This window comes from Alexandromys fortis, unplaced genomic scaffold, assembly GCF_014885135.2.
Source record: "Alexandromys fortis isolate MF-2015 unplaced genomic scaffold, M_Fortis_MF-2015_v1.1 scaffold_162, whole genome shotgun sequence".
Classification (NCBI taxonomy): Eukaryota; Metazoa; Chordata; class Mammalia; order Rodentia; family Cricetidae; genus Alexandromys; species Alexandromys fortis.
Genome location: NW_026068033.1, coordinates 765,834 through 792,593, shown reverse-complemented (window position 1 = coordinate 792,593; position 26,760 = coordinate 765,834). Strand labels below are relative to the sequence as shown.

Here is a 26,760-nt window from a genome sequence, read left to right as displayed (position 1 = left end):
GCGAAAGAGAGGCGAGAGACAGAGAGGCCCGCCCGCTAGCCGGCCCGGCCAGTGTGGGCCAGTGCGTGAGGGCGCGGGGGGCCGTGTCAGCGCGACGCAGAGCGCAGCCGCCACCGCCAAACGGACATGTTGGAGCCCCGCGCTGCCGCCGCCTTCCTTCCCTCCTCCGGCGCACGGGACTGAGCAGGGGCCCGCCGCTTCTGACTGCGCTCGTCCGGCCCGGCCTCGCCGCCTCGGCCGCAGCCCCTTCCTGCTCGGCCTCGGCCTCCGCCTCTCGTCGCCTCCTGTCCTCCTCCCCCCCACGCCCCAGGCCCTGCCGGCTCCCGGCCCTGCTCCGCCGCGGAGCGAGGTCTATGTGACCGGCGGGCCCGGAGCAGCCGCAACGCGAACATGGACGCCGTCAACGCCTTCAACCATGAGGTGAGGGGTGCTCGGGGCAGGGCTGCTGCGGGCCAAGCGGGCCGCTTCTCCCGCTGCCCGAGGGCTTTTCGAGCACCGAGTCGGGGCGGAGACGCTTCCTGCCCGGGGTTCCGGGGCGGCGGGCCTGAAGCGGAGGAGAGGTCGCGGTGGGGGGCTGACCCCGCGCCCCTCCCCCGCCATGCCCCCTCGCCCCCTTCCGGCCTGCGCCGGCTCCGGCTCCTCCAACGTGGCCCTTGTGCTCCCGGCCCGGTTATCGGCTCGGCGGGGCCGAGATCCCGCCAGGGGTTGCAGCGGAGCGCGGGCGGGAGGGCGGACTTAGGGGCGGGAGTTCCCGCGGGTTGGGGGACCGGGGCGGCCGCCGCCGCTTGTGCTCTCCTGTTGCTCAGGCCGCCGCGCGTCGGCCGCTGGACTCTGATCCCGGCTGGAGGAGAGTTCGAGAGGGTGTCTACCTGCCTCCTGGCCTGACACGCTCACAAATAAACAGAGAAAGGTGGTTCCTTAGCCTCTCGAGTCTGGAACGTACCCTTTCTCAACAACGTGACACCTGAAAAGTTGAATGGCAGAGCAGAGTATTTGCCCCGCCGTAGTCGGCGAGAAAGGCAGCGAGAGTCTCGGCTTGCTCACCCTTGCACTCTCCTCCCGGAGTACTTAGTCCTCAGCTCCATTCTTCAGGAACATTTACACGTGAAAACCCCCAAAACCGGGAACAAAGCTGCCTGCCGCCTTAAAGCTAGCTCTCTGATCGTCCCAGGTGCTGCTTTGGGAGCATAAAGTCCATACCGTCTTATTTATCTGAATGGGTTTGGGAGGAGGAGACGACCATTGATGCTTTAAAACGCAGTTACAGACTGGAAATAATGTGGGTTGAGTTCGGTTATGTTTCCCGTTTCAAATACTAAAGATAAACCAGCACTGAAGAAATCTGATGTCATAGTTTGACATGTGTTGATGTGGTGTCGGAACTTGCTCCATCGCACGGTAAGATTTCTGTGGCTGAACTTGCAGTAGGATTGAGGTGTTCCTCCCCTTTCGATTTGTAGTGCCCTAATAGGGGGCCGTCCACTTAATCCCGCAGTTAAGAATGTTTATTGCTGTACAGACTGTCCCGTCCCCCTACCCGTACCTCAGCTGACGAGTACATCGTAGACTGCAGCACTGGCGCATGGTGTTAGAAAGGGAACCGAGGAAGTTTACTAGGTGTGATTTTTCAAAATAGCCAAATAATATTTCTGGAATTTGGATTCCCAGAATATTGGACTAACGCTCCAGATATTCCAGAGTTCAGCGTTGGTTTTTTGGCATTGCCTGGGACATTTGCCTCTTGGAGGGCAGTGTTTCAGTTCTTTTTCCCACCCCCACCCCCATGGTAGCAGGTGCCTGGCAAACTGTTCTTGGATAGACGGGAGCTTACACACAAATGCCACAGTCGTTAAGATTTCAGGCACACCTCCCAAGATGAAAACTAACTTGTGTTTTTAATGAACAAGGATTTTTAGTGTGCTTTTAAAGGCCAGGAATATTCAATCTTGATTTAAGGTATTGTGGAAAGTGATATCAAGTACTTTGTTAAGGTAGCAACATTAACGTCTACATTTAGGCTTTGTAGAACACCAGGAGAGTGGTCAACAGATTAAGACTTAATGGCTGCTAAACCTTCTAAGGATAATAGAGTTTGAAGCTTAGAACGGATATAGCCTGAAACTGCAATAATTGCTTTGAAATACCAAAGTTAGGGATGTTTGCACATTGAGAAGGGGAAATGGTATTTTGACCTTTTAAATGGCATAATGAGCATTTTCTCGTTTTCATTTTCCTTTTATTCCTCTCTTTATGAACTTGAAGTCCAATTTGTTAGGCATATGTTTCCACTGCCAATTCTTTCTGCTAAATTGCAAAATAAAACCTAGTTCTTCTGCCTTTTTGATTTATTGTACTTCTCTACGCTTTCTCCCTGTTCAGAAAACGTTATTGACTGGGTCCTTGTGGTATCGACTCTCCCAAGTCTAGTGTTGTTTTAAACATGCTCGCCTGTTCTTTGTTCAGTTGTGTCTTTAACACTGAGAAAAAGCTCTTTTGTCACTTAGGGGTCTGATAGAACTCTAGCTAAGTTTTTCCTTTGGGCTCTGCGTGTGCCAGGTGCCCAGGAGATGTCAGTGAGAACTTAGAAGGAGAAGGAACGGTGTCAGGGTTTCAGAGAAAGTGAGAGAGACAGTTTGAAGGGGCAGCAGGTCTGCCATGTGAGAAGTGGTTTGACTCTGGGAGCTGCCAGAAAGTAAGGATGGTAGTTTAGAGGGTCATGTTTAGGCTGTGGGGAATCACTGAAGATTTTAAGTAGTACAATAACAAGATTGTATTTAGCTTGTAGTGGTGTGGTGCTTTGTGGAAAGGCAGGTGTAATTCGGGAGAGGTATGGAAGGATATGGGCCAAAGGAATTCATGGACCTTGGTGTCTAGTAGTTTTGTAAACACCTTTGTCCCTGTGTGCTGTATGCTGAGGTAGTGATGGTGCTAGCCGTACAAGTCAGTCGTCAAAAGTATGTTTAGCGGAGATCAACATGGGATTGGTTTTGAAATAGGTTAAGCTGCTCTTGTGTGGAACAGTCATGGATGCTTTTGGTAAGCAATCGGGCATGTAGTATTTAGAGTCAGAAGTAGCCAAAACAGGGACAGTCTCTCTCAGGTGGGTGCTGGTAAAAATTCCAGGGTGCAGGGGAGAGAAAGAAAATACCTACTATAGCATATTTGGCTTGTCATGCACTTTATGTATGTCTAGTTTAACAGATACATATTCCTGCAGCCTTGCACAGATATCCAGCTACATATAGAGAGGCTGGTTTTCTTTCTTTGGAGACAGGATTTCTCTGTGTAATAGCCCTGGCTGTCCTGGAATTTACTTTGTAGATCAGGCTGTCCTCGGAGAGGCTGATTTTTCAAATATGTTAAATAATAATTCACGCAAGGGCACATTTCTAAACTAATGGCAGAGCCAGGGTTTGAAAGTCGATCTCTTTGCTTATCTGATAAACTTTGTAGACTACCAAGGGAGTGGTCAACAGATTAAAGATTTAGACCTTGAACCTTTTAAGGGTAATAGAATTTGAAGTTTAGGGTTGAATGGATAAGGAAATATGAGTCTTGGTGGTTTGGTTTTGAGCATTTAGAGGAAACGGCTGCTTTATGGGTGATGGAAAGAGAGAGGCTAACAGTATATATACTAGAACTGTTGAATGGCAGGCTATGTGTTTATGCATACTACACCTTAGGATTTTAGTCTTGGTAAGGAGGTAGGCTCTGTCTGAGATTGGGCAGTTGGAGTGGCACATGGTAGACCCTAGTCTCTATTAGATAAGAGGAGGGGCCTCTGGTATATAGACAGACAGAACATCAGTATTACTTGAAATCACTTGTAAAGGAGAGAATGGAGCATATTCAGGGAAGGGTAGGAAAAGGAATTTTAAGGCAACAAGAGAAGGGAGGTGAGGGTCAAAAGGACAGGGACAGACTGGGAATAATGTCAAGGAAGTCTGTCTTTATAGATGGTGAAGAGAAGAGAGGTGATGTTACCAAAGGCACTCATGAACTTGGTATTTGGGTGCTTTATTCTCTTGATGACACACTGCTAAGTCTTGAGAAAGGTGGACCAAGGCAGGTCCACTATGGCCAGTACTTTGTGCTCTGCTATGTGCTTCTCCTCAATGTGAAGTTTAAAATTTTGCTGAAGTTTTTTTTTAGATTTATTTATTTATTTATTATATATACAGTGTTCTGCCTGCATGTGTGCCTGCAGAAGAGGGCACCAGATCTCATTATAGATGGTTGTGAGCCACCATGTGGTTGCTGGGAATTGAACTCAGGACTTCTGGAAGAGCAGCCAGAGCCAGTGCTCTTAACCTCCAAGCAATCTTTCCAGCTCCTTGAAGTTTCTGAAGTTAATGAAAGTTACAGAAATTTTTAGCCAGGCAGTGATGGCTCATGCTTTTAATTCTAGCACTAAGGATGTAGAAAGTTACAGGATTTTTTTAATCCTTTAATTATAAACTTAGGCTTTAAAAAGTAACATATCCTGACCTCCCCATTTATCTATAATTTTAAGTTTTTTTTTTTGTTTGTTTGTTTGTTTGTTTTTCGAGACAGGGTTTCTCTGTGGTTTTGGAGCCTGTCCTGGAACTAGCTCTGTAGACCAGGCTGGTCTCGAACTCACAGAGATCCGCCTGCCTCTGCCTCCCAAGTGCTGGGATAAAAGGCGTGCGCCACCATCGCCCGGTTTAAGATCTTTAAGGTATAAAAATAATATAGAAAACAATTTTTAAATGAAAGTATGAGTTATTTTCAATTTTAAAAAGTTCCTTTTCTCATTGTCCTCACTCAAGTCTTACTTTCAGCAGAGACAAGCAAATGATGAAATCTGACACCTGTGAATGATAAAGACAGTCTGTGTTTGTACTTATTTGCTTATTGTGCATATTCTTAAACATGCTCACGAACTAATTCTACAGAGAATCCATGTTGGCTGATAAACTGCAGTAAGGTTTGTTGAGTGTGCTCCTGTGCACGTCCACACTGATGACTTCTTTAGTCATAAATGTGAAGGACCACAGCAAACTGTTTCAGTATGTGTTAGAAATTTAAACTGGGCATACAGCATGGGGACCATTGATGCAGCTACAGCCGGAAGCTCTGAATGAAAAAGGAATACAGGTTTGAACTCCGACCACGAAAAGGGCTTTCTGGGAGTTTTAGCAGCATACAGTGCTGCTTTGCAGTGAGGGGAAAAGAGTAGTCTAATCCTCATTTTATATTTAAAGTCAGACAAGTTAAGCTGTGGATATTTGTTACAATGTTCTACTGTCGGTCTTAACTAGGCACTTACCTGAGTATCCTGGTAAGTTAGGGAGCTTGCTGCCCCTTCCTCTCCTCACTGTAATTGCTGGTCATGATTGTTCAGTGGAATTTAGATCTCTGATGAGGCTATTCCTGTATTTTAACCTGCAGTATGAATCATTCTTTTTTTGAGAGATCTGACTTAAAAAAAATTCAAAATGCTTTTATTGTGTGAAGGGATAGGTACTATTAGTTTGTTATTTCATCTGACTGCAGGATGCTGTTATCCTGGGGGGGGTGTTGGATCCTTTTACAGCTTGCTTCTGTTCCCTATTTTCTTTTCATGGTAAAGAAGGAAAGCTGGCTTTTTGAGCATTCCAAGCATTTAATCCCTAATGTTTGAGGTAAAAATATGTTCCTCTTTAACATTTTTGTCAAGTATTTTATTCTAGAAAAAGTTACCCACATAAGTAATAAATTGATTTAGAGATAAATTTAAGAGTAATAGAAATGTTTCAGCTGGGTGGTGGTGGTGGTGCATGTTTTTAATCCCAGCACTCAGGAGGCAGAGGCAGATGGATTTCTGTGAGGTCAAGGCCATCCTGATCAACAAGAGCAGGTTTCATGATAGGTTCCAAAGCAACACAGAGGCCCTGTCTTAAAGAACAAAAAAAGAAAAAGAAAAAAAAAGGTTTCATTTCTAAATATAGTAAAACAGAATTGGGGATAATCTGTACCTAATCATAGAAAGATGGCAATATTGTGGTTTTGTTTCTTTAAAGCCAGAAACAAATTGTAGGTCTGTACACATTTAAATCTAATTTTAAATATACCTTGATAACAGTGTATTATATACCCTGAAGCATTTGTGTGGCTTGCAGATTACATTTCTTGCTTTATAGTTAAAGCTCTTACTGGTGTGTTTATTTCCCTTACCATGTAGCCCTCACTCATTAGTCTGAAAAGCAGTGAAACTCGGGGAAACAGTTAATTGGAAAGTAGGGTTGTTTTTATCAGGGATAAATGATCATCGGGCTCATTAAAAATGGACTATCCATTTACCTCTTGAAAGCTCTCAATTGTGTTTGGATAATTGGAGCATCTTGGTATAATCCATGCGATCACTAATTCTAGATGGGCAGAATAGTTGACACTCAATGTAGCCCCCCCCCCACATCTGTTTCCACAGAATCATTTTCAGACTTAATAGATACTTGGATAAAAATGACCAGAGAAGAAATTTGGCTGGGCATGGTGGTTCATGCCTTTAATCCCAGAGGCAGGTGAGTCTCTTGAGTTTGAGGCCAGCCTGTAATACAAAGTGAATTCCAGGACACACCTAGGGTTGCACAGAGAAATCCTGTGTCAAAAAGAAAAACCACAAAACTTAAACTTTATACACATACATAGATTCATACCAGTTACAGGTAAGTATCACAGTGGAAAGTATGGTTGGTTAGTACCTGATCTGTTGTCTTTTTAGAGTTGTAAAACTTGCTGTGTATTGAAGCAGTATATTAAAATTGACTAATGAAAACTCGAGAGAAATTGGGGTTCAATCTGAAGATCCAAAAAGCAAAGCAGCTACCTACTGGCTTTTACCTCAGTCTCAGTTCGAAATGGCAGTCCTGCTTCCAGGAATCTCAGAATGAGACTGACTGAGAACTGTCTCCTTGTGGTTTTGAATCTTCTCTAGGGCTGGGATTAAAGGAGTGCACCACCCAGTTTCTATAGTAACTAGTGTGGCTACTGGGATTAAAGGTGTGTGTTACCATTGCCTGGCTGTGAGGCTGACCAGTGTGTGGCTGATTTACTCTCTGAACCCCAAGCAAGCTTTATTTATTAAAATACAATTGAAATGCCACAACAGTGTATTTACTGTCACAGTGGTTATTAATAACATAATAGTATGCTAATCTCTTCAGGTTTTAAGCTTATTTTATCAGTGGCTACTAAATTGAAGCTTTACATATTTTTGTTCAGTAGACAGTTAAATGACTAGACTTATCTTACCTTTAAAGAAAAAATGAGTTGCATAGTTGTACATGAATGAGTAGGTGAAGAGGCAGGAAGTCCCTGGTTGCCAGTAGGAATTTGTAAAAAGCCTACTTGACAGTAAGATTGAGAAGTCCTAACGTCATCTATGTGTACAGCATTGATTTTAGTGTTGGTTGTCATCTTGGTCAAAAAGTTACCCTTACTGGGGTCTGCAGGATGGCTCAGCAAGTGAAAGTACTTGCTCTTGAGTGTCTGGTCATCGGGGTTTAGTTCCTGGAGGCTAAGTAAATTTGAAAAGAGTGAACCAAGTCCATAAAGTTGTCTGGCCTCCACATATGCTCCACATATCACACACTTTTTTTTTTCCTCGATACAGGGTTTCTCTGTGGTTTTGGAGCCTCTCCTGGAACTAGCTCTTCTAGATCAGGCTGGTCTCAAACTCACAGAGATCCTCCTGCCTCTGCCTCCCAAGTGCTGGGATTAAAGGCGTGCGCCACCACCGCCCTGCTAACACATTTGTTTTTTAATTCACTGATGATTTTCACCCCGAAGGCCCATGTCTGCTTCTACTGTGTTTATTAACCACTACACACATCTACATAAATTCCCGGTTGCTGCTTGTCATTTAGTAATGACTATCTGCATAATTTTTGTTTATGAACCTTTAGTTTTAAAGCTTAATATTCACAATATATTTGTTCAAAGCTGCTTCTGGCTCTTTGAAAATAAATATATTAGAAGCATAATCTTGGGGAGGAGGCATTCACATAAGCAGTATAGTCTGAATATTGTTCAAGCACACTCAGGTTTATTACAAAACTGGAGACATGGAACCCAAGCAAACCTCACTTCTCTATCCTCTTACTTTGAAAGTGAATGCATTTGAACTGACAGCTTGAGGTGGGGAAGTAGGTATTTCCTGATGAATTTGCACTGAGTGGATTCATACTAAAGGCATTGAAGTATTGGTTAATCTTAACAGTAACCAGTGCACTAGTCTGTAAGACTTACAAGTCTCCATGAACGAGATACTAGGGTGAAGTAGGGGGTTATTTTATTCCTGGTGTTATTATTGCAAATATATAATGGTAAAAGGAAAAAAAAAAAACAAAGCTTTATTGTGTTTAGACCTGATTCGCTATATCCCTTGCTATTCCCCTGGTGTTGTGATCCCTCTCTAAAGTCTGCTATTGTGTTAGAGAAAGACTTAGCAATTTTGCAGTCTGTCATCGCCCTCTGAAAGACTTCAAGTCTTTCTGTACTCTATCATGAGGTTTCCATTTTGTCTTTTCCTTGTTCTTGGTCAGCATGAATTTTTAACTGAAGCAAAATTATAAAACCCTACCTATATAGGGTGTTACTACATTATTATTATTATTATACATGTCTTTTAAGTTTTTTTGTAGATTTATGTGTATAAGTATTTTGCTTGCGTGTATGTATTGCGCCATGTACACAGTACTGGCAGAGGCCTGTTAGATTTCCTGGAACTGGCATTACGGGTGGCAGTGAGCCACCATGTACGTACTGGGAACTGAACCTGGTTCCCCTGCCAGAGCAGCAAGTGCTCTACCATGGAGCCATATAACTCTTAGGAAGCAAGGTATTTTTTAAAAATTAATGTCTGGGCTGGGGAGGTGGCTGTCTTGGTATGCAATCATAAGGACTTGAATGTGGCTCCTAGGACCCACATAAAAGCTGGGTTTGGTAGTGCATGCCTGTAATCCTAGCACTGGGGAGGTGGGAGCCTGAGGATTTCTGAAACTTTGTAGACAGCTAGTTTTGCTGAACCAGTGAGCTCCAGGGTGAGAGGCAAGCTCTCTAGAAGTAAGGTGGAAGGCATGTAATGTTAACTTTTGACTTCCACGTATATACCCAACACACTTCATTCATTCATTGATATGGATGATTACCTGCTGTGTGAGCTGCACATGAGACTGGAGTTAAAGACCGTTGTGAGCCACCTTGTGGGCACTGAAAACTGCATACCTTTTTTCCCTTTGCAGTTTTGACTGGCTTGTAACATTGCAGCCTAGACAGTTTTTGAGCTTGCAGCATGCTTGGCTCTGCCTCTGAAGTTCTGGGATAACATGTGTGCCACCATTGTGACTGTCCAGATTTTTATAAAGTCCCACCGTTGTCCAGTATTCTAAAAAACCAGTGAATTGTATATTCTTAGAATGCAGTTTTGTTATATAAATTATATTTCAAAACTTTAAAAACTCAAAAATATTATAACGTGCCATTTCACTGTTTTCTTGCTTGATCTGGTTTTCTGTCAGATTGAAAAGATCTTTTAGCCAGCTTCATGGCTTTGTAAATTCTTTGATGATTCTGAATCTAAAGTTTATTCAAAGGGTATCTTTGTTTTTGACATGATATTATAAGAAGTTACCAGAAGAGACACTTCGAGGAAAAACAGGAGTGGGAGATACTGTGCTTGCTCATTAAATATCAGCCAGGTGCTATAGCCAATGTTATATATCTGTCTAAATGCTTTAAAAAAACTTTAAAACTTTGTGTTTTTTTTTCTAGTAAAATGACTTCATATCCTTGAACTAAGTATTTTTCTCTATCGAAGTCTAGGAGGAAATATCTCATGAAAATGTTTCTTCATAGGTGATTCATTGAGATACTAGTTCAAGTTCACTAGTGAAGCTAATAATAACTTGATCTTGAAACCTGGTAGTAGAGCAGTGGCGTGGGTAAAACGTGGACATTTTAAGAAATTATTATGTGTGTATGATGGGGTGTGTGCAGGTGCCACAGTGTACATGTGGAGGGCAGAGGCTTGGTCATAAAGACCTGTAGTCGGAGGACACAGGCCTGCTTTTTGTCCCAGACGCCCAGCTCCTGGCCTCCCGGCTAGTTTAACCCCCGAAATAACCACACAGAAATTGTATTAATTAAATCACTGCCTGACCATTAGCTCTAGCCTTGTATTGGCTAACTCTCACATCTTGATTCAACCCATTTCTAATAATCTGTATATCACCATGAGGTCGTTGCTTACCACGAGAGATTCTAACCTAAGTCGGTCTCAGGCCGGAGATTCATGGCATCTGCCACACTTCCCTTCTTCCCAGAATTCTGTTCTGTCTACTCTGCCTATCTAAGTCTGCCCTATCAAAAGACCAAGGCAGTCTCTATTCAACAAACAGAACCTCCTACACCAAACACCTTTACTTGCTTACCCATCCTGCCAGCCCATACATTACTAGAAGCATCTTCTGCCACATTTCTTGAGCAAGTGAAAAGAAGTTTTGGATTGACTGCATTTTGGTGAAAATGGGGGTTAGGAATGGAAAAGGCCTGGCATTAGAAACTGGGGCTGAATGGCTAAAATCCTGGTGAGGGAAGTGCACTTGACTCTGAAGTGAAAAAAATGAATGCAGGATAGATTTTTGGAAATTGTAGAGGAGGTTCTCCAAAATGAAGCATAAATTGGGGGTATAGTTTAGGGCAGATCATCAGAAATTACTTTGAAAACTAATTTTTACATTTATGTGAGTTTATTTTGTAAAATGTTTCTCTAAGGTCTAGAATTAAGGAATTTGATGCATTTGTGGGAAACTGGTAAGTGGAAAGAAACTTTAGGGAGGAGGGTTCTAAATGCTTGGGTTTAGGGAGGGTTCTGGAGGGCATTATGTGTGGCTTTACTGTAAAAGTGTCTGGTTTGAAACGTGTGGAAATCTGAGGACTAGGTTTATAAAGAAGTAGGTGGGGGAAATGCACTATTCACAGCAAACTAAAGGCCTTGGATTGGAGTGCATCTCGGTGTGAGAATTCTTGCCAAACGTGGGGTCCCAAGGGGGGGTCCCTAGTACCAAGAACAGAAGGAAGGGAAGGAAGAATTCAAGACATTGCTCATGGGAACAGTACAGTAATACAGTATCTTTCTCCTAATTATTTTAAATTTTTTCCTGGGCCGAAGAGCACTGGCTGCTCTTCCAGAGGTCCTGTGTTCAATTCCCAGCAACCACATGTTGGCTCACAACCATCTGTACTGAGATCTGGCGCCCTCCTCTGGCATGCGGGCATACATGGAGGCAGAATGTTGTATACATAATAAATAAATAAATCTAAAAAAATAAATTTTTCCTTTTTGTAGTTTAACTATTTTTCTGTTTATGATAGGCCCGTGTACATACCTTGCTCTAAGCAGTGGGAAAAGGATTGGTTTAAACATTTAGGCTTCAAGGGATTTGACACCAGAAAATGGAATTTACACAAAAATAAGATACTAGTAATTAAAAGGATCCTTCCTTTAATACACAGATGTTAATAAAATACATTTAAAACAGTAGTTTCCCATATTTGTGTTATATATCCACTAAGTTCTGGTAAGACTTTAAAGAGGTTTTTTTTTTTATTGTAGTTTTAAAAAGTATTATTAAAGCTTTCCAAACATAGCTGACAATATATAGCTAAGTTCAGTATTCCAGCACTACTACCTTCCAGAATTTCCAAGCAGTGTAAATTGTTAACTTCAAATAAAATTTATTTCACGAACAAGTCATACCTGATACTAATGACTCTCTATAGTTGGCCTTTGATTGATTGATTGACCGACTAACTAGTTTTGGGTTTTCAAGATAGGTTCTCTAATAGCCCTAGCTGTCCTGGAGCTCTTACTTTTAGGTAGACCAGGCTGGCCTTGAATTCACAGAGGTCTGCCTGCCTCTGCTGGGATTGAAGGCCTGCATCACTCATTTAATTACATATAAAAAAAACAGACACGGCACATATCTGTAACTCCAGCACTCAGGCTGAGGCAGGCAGAACTTTAATTTGAGGCTATCTTCAGAGCTAAATCTTGTCTTAAAAAGAGAAGTTTGTTTGTTTGTTTTGTTTGTTTGGATTTTCGAGGGTTTCTCTGTAGCTTTGGAAGTCTCCTGGAACTAGCTCTTTTAGACCAGCTGGCCTTGAACTTAGAGAGATCCACCTGCCTTTGCCTGGTGTTAAAGGTGTGTGCCGCCTCGGCCCGGCTGCCTCTGCTTTGTATATGTGTCTTAGACCCAAATTAAATTAACTTCTAAACCCATTAATGTAATGTTTTTCATTTTGAAACAAGTGCAAATTAGGGAAATTTAAATTAGAAAATGAAAGGGAAATGAAATGATCCCACTAAATGTTATACCTGTTCATTTTGAGTAAGGTGTTTTAGTATTTCTCTTCTGCTTACGTTGGGATTTTTCCTCTTTGAAGACAAAGTCTCAACTGTGTTTCCCTGTGTAACAGGAGATTGTTTTATTTCTTTTCTGGATAGTAACTGTGAGAACTTTGGAAGCATGTCATTATTGCCTTGGGTACATTTCTGGAGGTAGAATTTGTTGAATGTTATGGAGTCTTATTTGTTTTTTAGTTCTGTTATTATAACTTGATATTTTTCTGAGGAATTGAAAGGCATCAGCTATGTCTCACCACCTTTTGGCTTTATGCTGGACTCACCACTATAGATAGATGAAAAATTATAGTTCATTTTAATTTTTATTTGAGTTTTGCTTGATAGAGTTGCTCATTGATTTACTGTTTATTGACGTTTCCTTTGTTAATCGAGTTCACTCTAGTAGACAGTTTCACTGTCTTTTGAATCTTTTTTAGTTGTATTCATGGAGAGAAGGCATGTGCCTACTGCACATGGGGAGGTCAAAGGACTTATCTGCAGGACCTTTGAGTCTAGGGCATCAGACTCAAGTCCAAGGCTTAGCAGTAAGCACTTTTCCTTGGGGAGCCTTCTCATCAGCCCTGCTCTTGATAGCTTTGTACACCAGAGTCATCTTTCAGTAGAACAGCATGGTAGTGTTTGTTTTTATTGTACTTGCCTTCCCCAACATTAGGAAGAGTACTTTCTCAAACATAGCTTTCGTAAATGACATGTTAAAGCCCTAACATGAAACTGTCAGAAGGCACTGCACGCTACCCTTCACCTAATGGTTCTAGCAGTAAGTTTTGTGGAATTGTCTTTGGGTCTAATTAGCTGGATAAGCCTTTTTTCCAGAAATGATTGTTACCTTTTATTAAGAAATGTCTGTGTCATTTTATGTTTATGTTATTAAACATCCCAGTTGTGTTGACTTTAGTTTTTGATTTGGTGTGAACTAATGTATCTGATAGACTGAGTCAATGTACAAAAGAGGAGAAAGAGTGGAATTGAATGCTCTTGATGCCTGTGCTCACTGGAAGGCTTCAGCAGCTGTCTGTCATTCTAAATGTCTATGTGGCTCTTTTAGAAGCCTGTGGGGGTTAGAGGACAATTTCCAGGAAGGAGTTCTCACCTCCATGTGGTTCTGGGGATCCAGCTCACTCAATCTTTGGTGACAAGTGCCTTTGCCATCTCACTGGGGTTTCTTGCTTTTTTTGCTTTTGTTTGTTTGTTTCCCTTAAAATTTATAATTAAATAGAAATAACAGGACTTGAATGAAAAAGTGCTTTGTCATCTTGGAGTTTATATAATAGGAAAGGAGAAGTAAATTTGAGGGAAACAAATTTTTCATGTTTAAGGGAAAAAGGTTGGGCTAAGTACTTTGGAAAGAAACGCAGGAAGGAAAAAAGTACTTAAGGAATTTAAGAATTAAAGAAATGTTCAAGGTGCTGGGGAGATGGCTCCATGCTTACAGTGCTTGCTCTGGCAGCACATCCCGGAAACCCTGTGCTGGAGGGCAGAGGCAGGTCCTGCTCAGCTAGTCTGGACAGTTAATGCCCTCCGCATTCAGTGAGAGACTCTGTCTCAAACAGGCAGTAAAGGACAGTTGACTTTGACCTCTGGCCTTGGTAGCATACACACACATACGTGAATATGTACACACACCTTTCTTTTAAAAATTAAGAGTGGGGCTGAAGAGTTGATTCAATGTTAAGAGCATTTGTTCTTTCCAAGGTCCTGGGTTAGTCACAGCACATACATGGTCGTTCACACATGCCCATAAATCTGGTTCTAGGATGCACATGATACATGCTAATGATACTCATAAACATTTTAAAAATTAAGACTGCTATGTAATTTTTTTTTTTTTTTTTTTTTTTTAAGACAGGGTTTCTCTGTAAAACAGTCCTAGCTGTTCTGGAGCTCACTCTGTAAACCAGGCTGACTTCGAACTCACAGAGATCCGCCTGCCTCTGCCTCCTGAGTACTAGGATTAAAGGCGTGCGCCACCACCGCCCAGCAAGAGTGCTATGCAATACTTTATTTATTTTCATTTCCTTGATAGCTTAATTTTCAGAGTAGAACTTGAAGAGTCTGTGCCAGTTCTTCCAGTTCTGTTTCTCTTACTCTTACAAATACCTAGTCATTGCTAGTTACCAACCGTTGGAACTTTCTCAGTTATTAACATGAAAAAAATGTTTTCTTAAGTGAAGACTGCTTAACAGTTTTTTCCAGAAAGGCTGTTGACTATGACTTCATCCTGAATCAGTTAGAAAAATAGAGGTCGGATGAAGTTATCAAGTAGTTTTAATAAAGAGCATTAGGACCATCAGTTGAGGTCATCCTAGACATAAGCCCCCCCCATATGACTTAATCTAAGGCATACAAAGTGAGCACATAAAGTGTAGTGAAAGTTGACCTAAATAGATAGACTGGAGAGACTCCTAAAAACCCAGCAAATCACCGTGAAGATGGGGTTTTATGGGAGGTGATGATGGAAAGCAGTCCAGGGAGTAAGTTAATCACAGATGTTAACAAAGCGGATGAGCACTGGTTTTTTTTTTTTAATATTTATTTATTATGTATACAATATTCTGTCTGTGTGTATGTCTGCAGGCCAGAAGAGGGCACCAGACCTCATTACAGATGGTTGTGAGCCACCATGTGGTTGCCGGGAATTGAACTCAGGACCTTTGGAAGAGCAGGCAATGCTCTTAACCACTGAGCCATCTCTCCAGCCCCCAAGCACTGTTTTATTTAAAGCAGTAAATATACCTCTCTTGTGTTTATTGGGTGCCAACAGTGCGATTCCTTGAACCTGGGGCTGTTGTTACCTTATGTATCAAAAAACTGGGGGTTGAATGGTCTTCACAAGGAGTGTTTATCCTGGGTTATCTGAGGGGGGCCCTGTATAATCATAAAGGGTCCTTATCCAAGAATGGCTGGAGACAGAAGGAAGAAAGGGCAAGCAAAGATCAGAGAGGGAGAAGGCACTGTGCTGTGCCTTGAGGGTGGAAAAATAGGTCGTGCACATAGGCATGTGGTCAGCCAGGAGAAGCAGAAATAGCGAGGAATGGATTCTACTTGAGTCTCCAGAAGTGCAGCCCTTCTACCATCTTGATGTTGGCTAATAAAAGTCTGCCTTCCAAAATTCAGGGCATGGTGGGCACATGAGAGATCCCCACTCTGCCTGAGGCTGAAATGTGGGTCAGTACAAGCAATACTGCTGTAACCACTGGCACTGATTGATGAAGAGTTACTAACTAAAGTCTTGGTACTCCTGTGTTTTCACTACAAAAGATTTCTCTGAGTGTAGCATTTGTGTACTATCACATCAGTATAAAAATAAGAGCACTTGGCTCTGCAAACTTGAGGACTATGTGGAAAGCTGGTAGGATTGTGTAAGCATGATTTTGACGCTATTGCTGTGGTGAGTGGAGACAGGAGCATCCCTGGAGCTTAGCCGCAGGTTCACTGAGGGATCCTGTTTCAGGAGAATAAGGTAGGGAGTGGCAGAAGAGTGTTCTGTGACCTTTGTGCTCTGCCTACACATACACACACACACACACATACACATACACACACACATACACACACACACACTCTCTCTCCCTCCCACCCTCTCCCTTTCCCTCTCCCACCCTCTCCCCCTCTTCCTCTCCCCCCTCCCCCACAGTCACATGCAGGTACACAGACAAAACTGGTCATTTTTTAAAAATTGAAAACAAGATTCTTTGGCTGGAGAGATGTCTCAGTGGTTAAGTGGTTAAGCCTTCCAGAGGACTTCAGTTCAATTCCCAGCAACCACATGGTGGTTCACAGCCATTTGTGATGAGATCTGGTGCCTTCTTCTGGCATGTAGGCGTACATGCAGGCAGAACACTATACCTAATAAATAAATTAATCTTTAATAATATACCAAGATTCTCAGGGCATTATGTTGCTTATTTACTGAGTGCTTATAAGCCAGGAGTTAGGCTTGGGATATATGTACATTGCCTTATTTAATTTTGACAACCTTAGGAAGCAAGATGAGCACTATTAACATGCTTTTTTTCAAATTAAAAAAAAATCTTACAGTTTGGAATGGTTAGTCAGAATGACATTTATGAATGATTAAGTTCATGTGTATGGAATTATGTTCATGCTGTTTGTGCAAGTACGTTGGGAGATGACACCTAATCAGATACGGTTGGATTACCAGAAAGCTGATGCCATTGTCATGAAAACAGGTTATTAAGCTGTTTAGCTGGCGGTGGTGGTGCACGCCCATCACTTGGGAGGCAGAGACAGGAGGATCTCTGTGAGTTTGAGGCCAGCCTGATCTACAGAGCTAGTTCTAGAATAGCCAAGGCTACACAAAGAAACCTTGCCTCAAAAAACCAAACACAAACACACACACACACACACACACACACAACTCTGAGAGAAGAAAAGAAGAAAGCTTGATCCCTTGCTTTCCTCTCTTTGTGCTCACTCATTGTCTGTCCTTTGCCATGAGATGCCATGGAACAAATGTCTTCACCAAAGAGGGACACCTTGGACTATATCCAGCTTCTGGAATTATGTTATTTCCAACAGCATCTGGGAGATTGCAACATGAGAATTATCTTCAGTTCGAGTGAGGCCCTGGGTAAAAATATAAGTTCCTTAAAAATTACATAGTGGGCTGAGAATGTAGTTGCCCTGCACACCGTTTTAAAAATTGCCTAGTGTAGAGTATTCTATACAGTTACAGAAAACTGAGACATTTGCCAAGGTTTGTGCGGTTAGTAGAATGCCATTTGCTTTATCTGATCCACAAGTGTGAATGAATTCCAAAAGAAGCATAGTCTAAATTCTTGTGTTCTTTGTCCTAAGTCTATTTACCAGGTAGGGCAAGGGATGAGGCTGAGGAGTGGTCTTTGTGTCTCAGGCTAGCATGAGAGAGGACCATGTCACAAGTAGCCTTTCCTAACAGTTGATAGAACAAAGAGTAACTCAGGCTCGTTGGTGCAAACGAACATTAGGAAAGAGAAGGAACCTCCTCATCCTGGTGCTTTTGAGGTCTGCTGTTATCAGTGTAAGAGGAGTTCATGGATCCTCACTCTTCTTCATGGTGGGCTTTTCCCATTGATAAATGAATGGAAATGCAGGCCTGTGGGGGGGGAGAGGAAGCTGTACCAAATGATCTGTGAACACTCACTGCTCACAGGTAGGTAGCAGTACAGACTACAGATTTAGAGTCCAGTCTTCTAACTCTTAGTCCCTCAGTGTCTCGTGTTTTTCCATATTAGAAAATGTTGGAATAACAGTTTTATGATTTTTCACGCTTTGTGTTTTAAATCGGTTCTTTTTTTGTTTTTCCCTTCAGGTTTGTTTGCCAAGACTGAATATTGGCTAGAAATAACCAGTCTTGAGTTTCTTTTCGCCCCTCCATTTTAACATTTAGGCTTTATTTTTCTCATTTTAAAGTGCCTCCCCATCAGTGCTTTCCTATTTTTTAACCACAGTCCACAGGAAGACTTATAATTTACTCTCAGAGTTATGTGTTAAGTGCCCACAAGCAAAAGTGCAGATTTTGTGAAACAGGTACATTTGACTCAGTACTACCTCAAAGTTAATTGGTTTTGCCTTTAAAATCCTGGAACTCATCCAGAGGGTGAGGCTTCTCTTGGCTGTGTATTGGGCAGTGCTGGAACTCCTGTGAGTGGTGGTGTGCAGCAGGAAGCCTGCTCAGGCTGCTCAGTGTTTGAGAATCTCCCATCCCACCACCATGTGCTTGAACGTTATTGATCTCGTATCTCATTTGTAAGACAGGCTTCTTTTTCTCTTGTCATTATTCCCTAAATAATGCATCTTAACACTTATTTTTACATAGTACTTGCTATGTATTAGGTAGTATAAGTGGTCTAGAAATGCTTGAAAGTGCACCAGAGAAAATGCAGCGTCTATGCCATTTTCTATAAGGGACCTTAGTGCGGAGCCAGTGACACCGGATACGTGCATTAAGTGCATTAGTTGTGACTTCAGCCTGTAGCTTGGAACGCAGCGCAGTACTCTGAACTGGTTCCAAGGTGTCTTGGTAGTAAGCTGACCTCCTGAGCATCTGCTTTCCACTAGGTGCTGCATGAATGATTTGATATTTACATTCCACACTTAACTTTTCTTAAGTAAGCAGAGCCTGGCATGATTTCCTTTCTCAGCATTAGCCGAACTTCGTGGGCTGTTAGTTGATTATTGGATCTCTGTTCTGACCAAGAATAACAAATTATGAGAAGTCAGGAGCTGTAATCAAAGTTGGGGATTATCACAAGGCCAGCCTTTTTAAATCTGAGAGCTTCCTCAGGCAATACTGGTGACCCTGACAAATTTTTTGTTTTAAGATTATTAAATTGCGGGGGCTGGAGAGATGGCTCAGTGGTTAAGGGCATTGCCTGCTCTTCCAAAGGTCCTGAGTTCAATTCCTGGCAACCACATGGTGGCTCACAACCATCTGGAAAGAGGTCTGGTGCCCTCTTCTGGCCTGCAAACAGAATAGTGTATACATAATAAGTAAATAAATATTTAAAGAGAAAAAAAAAGGGGGGGGCTGGAGAGATGGCTCAGTGGTTAAGAGCATTGCCTGCCTCTCCAAAAGGTCCTGAGTTCAATTCCCAGCAACCACATGGTGGCTCACAACCATCTGTAATGAGGTCTGGTGCCCTCTTCTGGCCTTCAGGCCTACATGTGAACAGAATATTGTATACATAATAAATAAATAAATATTTAAAAAAAAGATTATTAAATTGCAACTTGGCTCTAGATGAGGAGAGGAAGGACTAAGTAATAAGTCATTTACTTTAGATATGAGAAACTTCTTGTAAATAGAAAGTAGATTAACAATTTGTTACTTATTTTTATCCACTTCCTATTTTGAGACAAGCTCCCACTAAGTTACCTAGGCCGGCCTTGAACTTGTAACCTCTTCCTTAGCTTTTCAAGTAGCAGGCATCATGGACTTTTGTATTGTGCTTGGCATAATTGATTTTAATTAAAGAAAACAAAATTGAGAATGGTACATGTGCGGAAGGGTGGACCGGGAAAAGAAAAAAGACGACTATTAAGGACAATTTTAGATAGTTCCATTTAGGAGTTGAATTAATAATAAAATAATCTTTAAATCTCCAATTTTGAAGCATTCCTAAAGTGTTCTTCCTCCAATTAACTTCAAATTCACAACTCTTAAGACTTAAGGAGAGTTGTTAAAGCAGAGTCAAGGTCCCTGGGAACCTTCTGCTTAACAGTTTACAGTTATAAGCTAGGCATGATGCACACACTTTGATCCCAGCCAGCACTGAGAGGCAAAGGCAGGTGGGGCTCTAGTTTCAAAGCTAACCTGGTCTACTCATTGAATCCATGTCAACCAGGGATACACAGTGATATCTTGTCTCTAAATAAATAGTTTTGAAGATGGTCCTGCTGCTTCTCTCTATGCTGAGTTCAGTAGTGTTTGAACTTTTGAGTAAAAAATTAACTCCCCAATATGTTTCTGCTTACATACAATCCTTATGACTGAAAAACTCGTGTCTGGGGTCTGCAGGGTAACTCAGTGGGCAAGGGCTATTTAAAGGCTTTAGAAAACCTGAATCTGTCCCTGGTATCAAAAGTGGAAAGAGAAAACTGACTACCTAAAGTCCTATGTTGTCGGACCCCCCTTCCCCACCACCACATGTACCATGACGTGCTCACACCTGTATTCATGTCACATAAAAATGCACACTAATGAACAAAAGCTTCATGTCCTATATGAAAGAACAAGGTTTGGTTTGTGTTCTTAGCCTCAGAGTATCTTCTGATAGTGCTAGGTGCTTTTTTGAGTTTTAAGATTTCACTTCGCTCTGATGTTCCTTTGTGCAGCTCATTGTACTTTGTTGTATTTCTTAACTTTCAATAGACTCTAGGTTTCCTTTTAGCACAAACTCTTTGGCTTTCTTTGGAAGACACTTGTTTCAGACATGGACCTGTTAGTAGTGTGTTAAAGATCCATTTGCACATTTCTGGCTCTTCTTCTGGCTGTTGAGTGCACAGACCACATTCTCTTTCATTGTCAAATGAATGCAACATTCAGGGGGGAGAATATGCCTGCTTGGCATGGGATTTTTTGTTTCTTGAACTCCCTATCATGGTCAGTGTTCTGTGCATAAATGTAGTTGACAAACAGCATTGGATGCACCATTAGGAAATGTCGACTTCAGAAAAGACTAGATTTGACCACTTCAGTTCAGATTCACTTCTTGGGCATCACCTAAAATGTGGAACCTTTCTAATAAGAGTCATGTGAAAACAGATCTTAAAGGCAGTGAGGTCACCCTGCTACCTTATGCATGCTAGATATGGAAGTAATGCTTTTCTTCCTTAGGCACCTCTTGTTACTCATTTGCCCAAATGTTGACTGTTGGTATATGATAGCCTGGGCTTTTATCTTTAAAATGATAGCGATGGTTTGTTTTTGCTTGGAAGAAGTAGCAGTCTTGTACACTCATTGGGCTTTATTTTAAAAGAAAGCAGTGACTTGCTTACTGTTGACAAGACTTAACATGTGCAGTGAGATTCATGTATGAACTTTTCTGCAGCCCTTTCTCTGTTTTCAGTTACATAGATGGGAGGAATAGTAAATGTGTGCTATATGTTTATGAATCAGTTTTAGAGTTTTTAAGTTGGAATACTTAAATTTGTCGTTGTTCACTGATTTGATTAGCTTCGCTCATTACTGTGTGCTTTCTACTTTCCATTTAGTGTTGTTCTCAAGGAGAACATTTTTGAGACACAGCCAGTAGAGGGGACTGGATCCCCTGTGGCTAGAGTTAGAGACTGTTGTGAGTCCTTTTTTTTTTTTTTAAATCTCTTCAGAAAATGAATTTGTATGTGAAATCTTAAGTTATTTCTCCCATTTTCTTAACATGTATAGAAATTGTCTAGCCTTTTCTGCTTAGAGTATCTGAATCCTATATTAGCTATACCTAGCATCCCATGCCTTTTCTATGTGTAGGTATTCACTATCCCCAGTTTAAAGAGCTATGAAATAGTGAGTTTTTAGGACATGCTGCCAGGTAGGGCTGCTTACCCTAGGAATAGACTTGTTTCTTAGACTGGTGTTTATGTCTAGTCAGTATGGTATGAGTAGCACATACACACTTGAAACATTAATGTTAGCTGGAAGGAAATGGAGATAGCTCACGGGAGGTTGATGCTGTTCACAAAACCCTGAACTGTGCTTGGCGGTCATTAGACCGCTCTTCAAGTGAATGTTGTTACCTAAAGAGTGTGTGAGTGAATGTGTGTGGACGTGTGTGTAGAGAGGACAACCTCTCATGTCTTTCGGCTTCTTTGAGGTTACTCAGTCTTTGTGCTGCAAAAAAATCTCCCCAGGCATGGGGACTCTATCCTTGGCTGACCTGGAACTCACGGAGGTCTGTCTACCTCTGCCTCCCAAGTATCTAGGAGATTAAAGGCTCGCTGTCATACGCAGGCCTCATTTCCTCAGATCTTAAACTGCTTAATCTCAGGGTTTATATTTATAACCCTTTCGGACTCTGATTATTAACATCTTAGTTGAATTTAATTTATTGAATGTATAGAAATTTAATTTGGGGGGAAGATCAGTGCGTGTTTTGGGATCAAGAGGTTACCTGATTGCTGTAAATAGTCTTGACTATGAGTGCTGGGCCAGGTTTCATATGAAGTTTTAATTCTTACACTAGCATCACAGATACTTGGATCTTTTATAATGGCATTTTAAACCTGTTACTTGATTTTTTACGTGTTTGTCTGAATGACCTTAAGGTTATTGAAAGTCCTTCAAAGTCTCAATAAAGATTTGGAATTGAAATTACACTAAATATTGATAAAATCATACTACTGCCAGACTCCGTCCAGAGGAGGTGTGTTGTTTCCCTTCACGATTTTTTGGTTCTTTAAAAGACTAGTTTTGTAATTTTTTAAATGTTTTTGCCTTTATATTCATACTTTTCTTCTTTTCTATGTGGTGAATAGTGTATAGAAAAGTTGCTGATGTTGGACGTGTAGCCAGAGTGACAAATTGTAGCGACAAAGGCCAGTGGGTATAAATATCTTTGTAAAATGGGGGATTGACCCCTGGATTGACCTTTATTTCTTGTTTTTTAAGCTTTTTTCACTGATGGACATGAAACCTCCCATCTCTAGAGCCAAAATGATTCTGATTACTAAAGCTGCTATTAAAGCTATTAAGGTAAGAATATTTAATTTGGAAATACTTTCTAAGTGTTTATTATTGGCAGGGGTGAGGGGCATGCCAAGTGAAGTGCTTTGTGAAGCCCGTTCTCTTCCACCTTGATGTGGGTTTCAGGGATCCAGCTTAATTTTCTTTGACAAACACCACACCCACTCAGCCATCTTGCCAGCTTCGATTTTGAATTGTTTAAAATATTCTTAACATCAGAATTTATCTCATGAGTTAACTTTTGCCGGAGCTTTGTGACTATACTATTTTAGTCCTTACAAAGCAGCTGTGAGAAAAGTCAAAATGTGGGCTTTGGGAAATGAAGTAAGTTAGTTACCCAAGATGACATTTTAGTAAATGGCAGTTTAGAAATGTTTTACTCATGTGGCGATAACAAGGTACTTTGCTTCAGGAAGGTTGGTCAATTAAGAAAGCTCATTCATTCTCTTTGGAATGGAGTATGTTGTTTCTGTTTTGATTAATTCCTTTCTCGAGGGTTTTTTTTTCTGTTATTGATTTTGAACTATTTCTAATGACTCTTTGAGTTAATTGCTAAATTTTTAAATTAAAATTTCTAAGGATTCGAGTGCTCTCACTAGCTGGGGATGTAGAAATGTATCACCTGGCTGTGGTTTCCTCTTCTTTTTCAGCTTTACAAGCATGTTGTTCAGATAGTAGAGAAATTCATCAAAAAGGTAACTATTTCATTATTACCATGTTCATTTATGACATACTCACATATTGTATGGATTGAGATTGGATGTGTGCTCCTAAAAACACTCTAGAAAAAAGTAGTTACTGGGGTTGGAGCCATGGCTCAACAAGCTAAGAATACTGAAGGCTCTTCCAGAGGACCTGGGTTCGCTCCTAACACCCATATGGGTGCTCACACTCTTCCCTAACTCCAGTTTCAGGGAGTCCTATGCATTCTTTTGGCCTCTTCAAGCCCCAGACATGCACATGGTACATAGACAGACGAAGCTCTCATACCCTTAAGATGATTTTTTTTTTAAAATAGTAATTGAAATTTTTAAACATGGAAGTTTTACAAGGTATTTTTTCATATTACTTCCATTCGTTGAATATTGTAGAAAAGCTTGGCGCTCAGCTTCTGTCATACCTGGCGACAGAATTTGTTGTCTTTGTGTTGGGACCTTTTCCCAAGCCTAAGGGCCTGGCTGTTTCATATCTTTTGGCCTATCCACTCTGTTGACATTTAATTCTCCTGTGAGTTTTTCAGATGAAGTTACTTTTTAATTACTTTTTTTAATTTAATTTTTTAATTTAATGAAGTTACTTTTTTCCCCTGACTTTTCCCTGTTGCCATCACATTAAACTTTTTTAGTTACATGGTTGTGTCTTGTCTTAAAGTATATCTAATTAGCAAATCTTTCTCAGTAGCATCTGAGAAAGATTTCAGACATCTTAATCAGTTGATCTGCCTTGGGGTCATGAAATGCAGAGTAGCTGGCTTTGTCAGTTAGAAGCTTCTTGGAGATCAAAGTGCAAAGAAGTAAATGGGGAAGGACATTTGATTGCACGTATGCTTTGGTTTCCAGTTACTACAGTGTGTATCTGAGTCTGCCTAGGTTTTATTTATGTGTGTGTGTTTGTAAGGAAAATGGACACAGTACTGGTTGTTGATGTGTCTTTCCTACTGAATATATTATAAACATCTACAAAATAACCCTCTGTGTGATTATTACTGATTTACTTATCCAGTAAATAGTTATTTTTCATTGAAAATGCTTCAATAGTTAACCTTAAAGGAAAACATACATACATGTTTTCCTTAGCATAAATTCTTAATGGTCAAAGAAGGCTTTATTTTTGTTGCTGAATTGTTTTCCCAAAGGGCTATACCTTTTCCTACAGAAATGCCTGTAGTATTTTGTTTTTCCTTCGTCCAGTTTATAGACTCAAATGACCCTTTTACTTTTTTTTGTTTTGTTTTGTTTTTGTTTTTTTGAGACTGGGTTTCTCTGTAGCTTTGGAGCCTATCCTGGAACTAGCTCTTGTAGACCAGACTGACCTCAAACTCACAGAGATCCAAGTGCTGGGTTTAAAGGCGTGTGCCTCTGCCCAGCTCCTTTTACTTTTTATTTCTCTGGTAAAACCTAATGTTTAAAGTATTTTTTAGTAATTTCAAAAGGTGGAAATCATTGAATCAGAGATTCATTAACAATAACTGAATTTGTAGGAAAGTGAGATGGTAATGGCCTCTGGAAAGTTTTGGAGAGGAAGAGAGGCAGTCAAGGATCTGGGGGCAAGTCTTTGGAGTCTGAGTTAGCAAAGAATGTAACTGTCCCTAGACTTGAAGTTTGACAGCTAGTTAGGTGGTGGAACACTTAAGTAGTTTCTACGCAGTAGACGATGGGTGTGTGGAGCTGCATACTTGTGAGATAATGGGTGTCAGATTTGTTTTGGGTCTCCCTTTAGGGAGGTGGGGAGACAGAGTTCTGCTCTGTAGCTCTGGATGGCCTAGAACTCACTAAAGTGGAGCACACTGAGTCTCCTAGGTCCCTCCTGTCTCTGCCTCTGGGGTGCTGGAATTAAAGGTGTGCGCTACCACACTCACTGGTTTTCCTTTCCTTAGACTAACTGTGTACCTTTATCGTTGCAGTGTAAACCAGAATACAAGGTTCCAGGATTATATGTCATTGATTCCATTGTGCGACAGTCTCGTCATCAATTTGGAACTGATAAAGATGTTTTTGGGCCAAGATTCTCTAAAAATATAACTGCTACATTCCAATATTTATATCTTTGTCCATCTGAAGATAAGGTATGGTTAAACACTTCTAAAATTTTGCATTCTTGTTGGATTTATTTTATTTTTATGTGTTTAGATTCATGTTATTTAAAGCCTGTTGTATTATATGAAAATATCTTCATGTAGTAAATTCTTGAGTCTTAAGTTTAATTTCTCTGCAGTGGTCATTTCCTAGTCTGGCTTCCTTGTGAAATGGCAGATTCACATGGTCTTTGCACAAGGACTTTTCTCATGTTGAATTGTAGATTCTGAGAAAAGCAGTAATTGCTGGAAGTGTGGCGTGAAGAGTTGGCTTAGTGGTAGGTCTGAAGTTTTGGTTAGGCAAGGTAAAGTTCTGAGATCTGCCAAACACTGCACATTACTGGAGAAGGTGTGGTTAGTGTTGAATGTTCTTACCATAGTGTAAAGAAACCAAAGGGTTTATGCAGAAAGCACTGTCTTTAAAGACAATATCACTAGCTGTGCAGGGTGTCACATACCATTGATCGCAGCACTTAGCAGGTGGCTGCAGGAAGATCTGCTAGGAATGGTAAGCCTGAGCTACAGCGGTATCCTTGGATGAGGAACAGCCCTGTAGTGGAAAGAGTACAGTTTGCTACTTTTTCTAGAAGGCCCAGAATTGTTCTTCCCAACATGTAGTAATGTAAGTGATATTAATCTGCAGCAAGACTGCGCGCGTGTGCGGTTTCACAGTGAACTGTAGAAAGAAGGAATATTGACAGTTAGTTACACATAAGTGCTCTGAATAGGTGGGAATTGCGGCAATTTACATAACCTCATGCTTTAGCTTCCCTGAATTCTGAAAGAAAATGTGAAGCAGAAAGAAACATGAATTTAAGTTTGATCAAAACAGAGAAAAAGAATATTTACTTCCTCTCTCATGTTCCTCTGTTAGACTTGAGACTCAAAGAAAACCCTAAGGTAAAGGCCAGCAGGTATGCAGGTTTAGTTAGGAAACAGCCTTTTCCGAGGCATCTTTTTTTGTCTGCCATTATGGTGGTGCACTTTCTCAGCGTGGAATCCTGGGTACAATACTCAGTAATGAAAATGGAGACAGTTTACATAAAGAGGAACACTGTGGGTATTAAGAGTCTGTGTGTATATTCTTAGGCTCTTGAAGCATAATTTTATAAAAAGATCCCTTTGAATAGGAGTTAAAACCTGTACCCATGAGTAAGAAAATTTTGTTTGGATCTCCTTCATATTTTCTTGGCCATAAAACATCTTTTTCTTGTTATCAGCCACTTTCTTAAAAATTGGTTTGTTTTCATTGTTTTTGGTGCTGTGGTGTTGGGCCTCAAATTTGTAGTCTTCCTTTTTTGAGTGCTGGCATCACAAGCGTGTGTGACCACATGCAGTTAATCCCTTAAATGATTAACT

At 41.1% G+C, this 26,760-nt stretch overlaps 1 protein-coding gene across 5 annotated transcripts in view; it reads left to right on the top strand.

Annotated features, from left to right (window-relative positions):
• The first annotated feature begins 243 nt into the window (after positions 1-243).
• Scaf4 (SR-related CTD associated factor 4) overlaps positions 244-26,760 on the top strand; it is a 58,017-nt gene continuing 31,500 nt past the window's right edge. For all 5 annotated transcript variants that reach the window (XM_050164834.1, XM_050164837.1, XM_050164835.1 and 2 more), the window contains exons 1-4: positions 244-420; positions 22,533-22,616; positions 23,258-23,302; positions 25,231-25,392. In XM_050164834.1, coding sequence (XP_050020791.1) covers positions 391-420; positions 22,533-22,616; positions 23,258-23,302; positions 25,231-25,392 — 321 coding nt within the window. In that variant the 5' untranslated portion in view covers positions 244-390. The remainder of the gene's footprint in view (positions 421-22,532; positions 22,617-23,257; positions 23,303-25,230; positions 25,393-26,760) is intronic.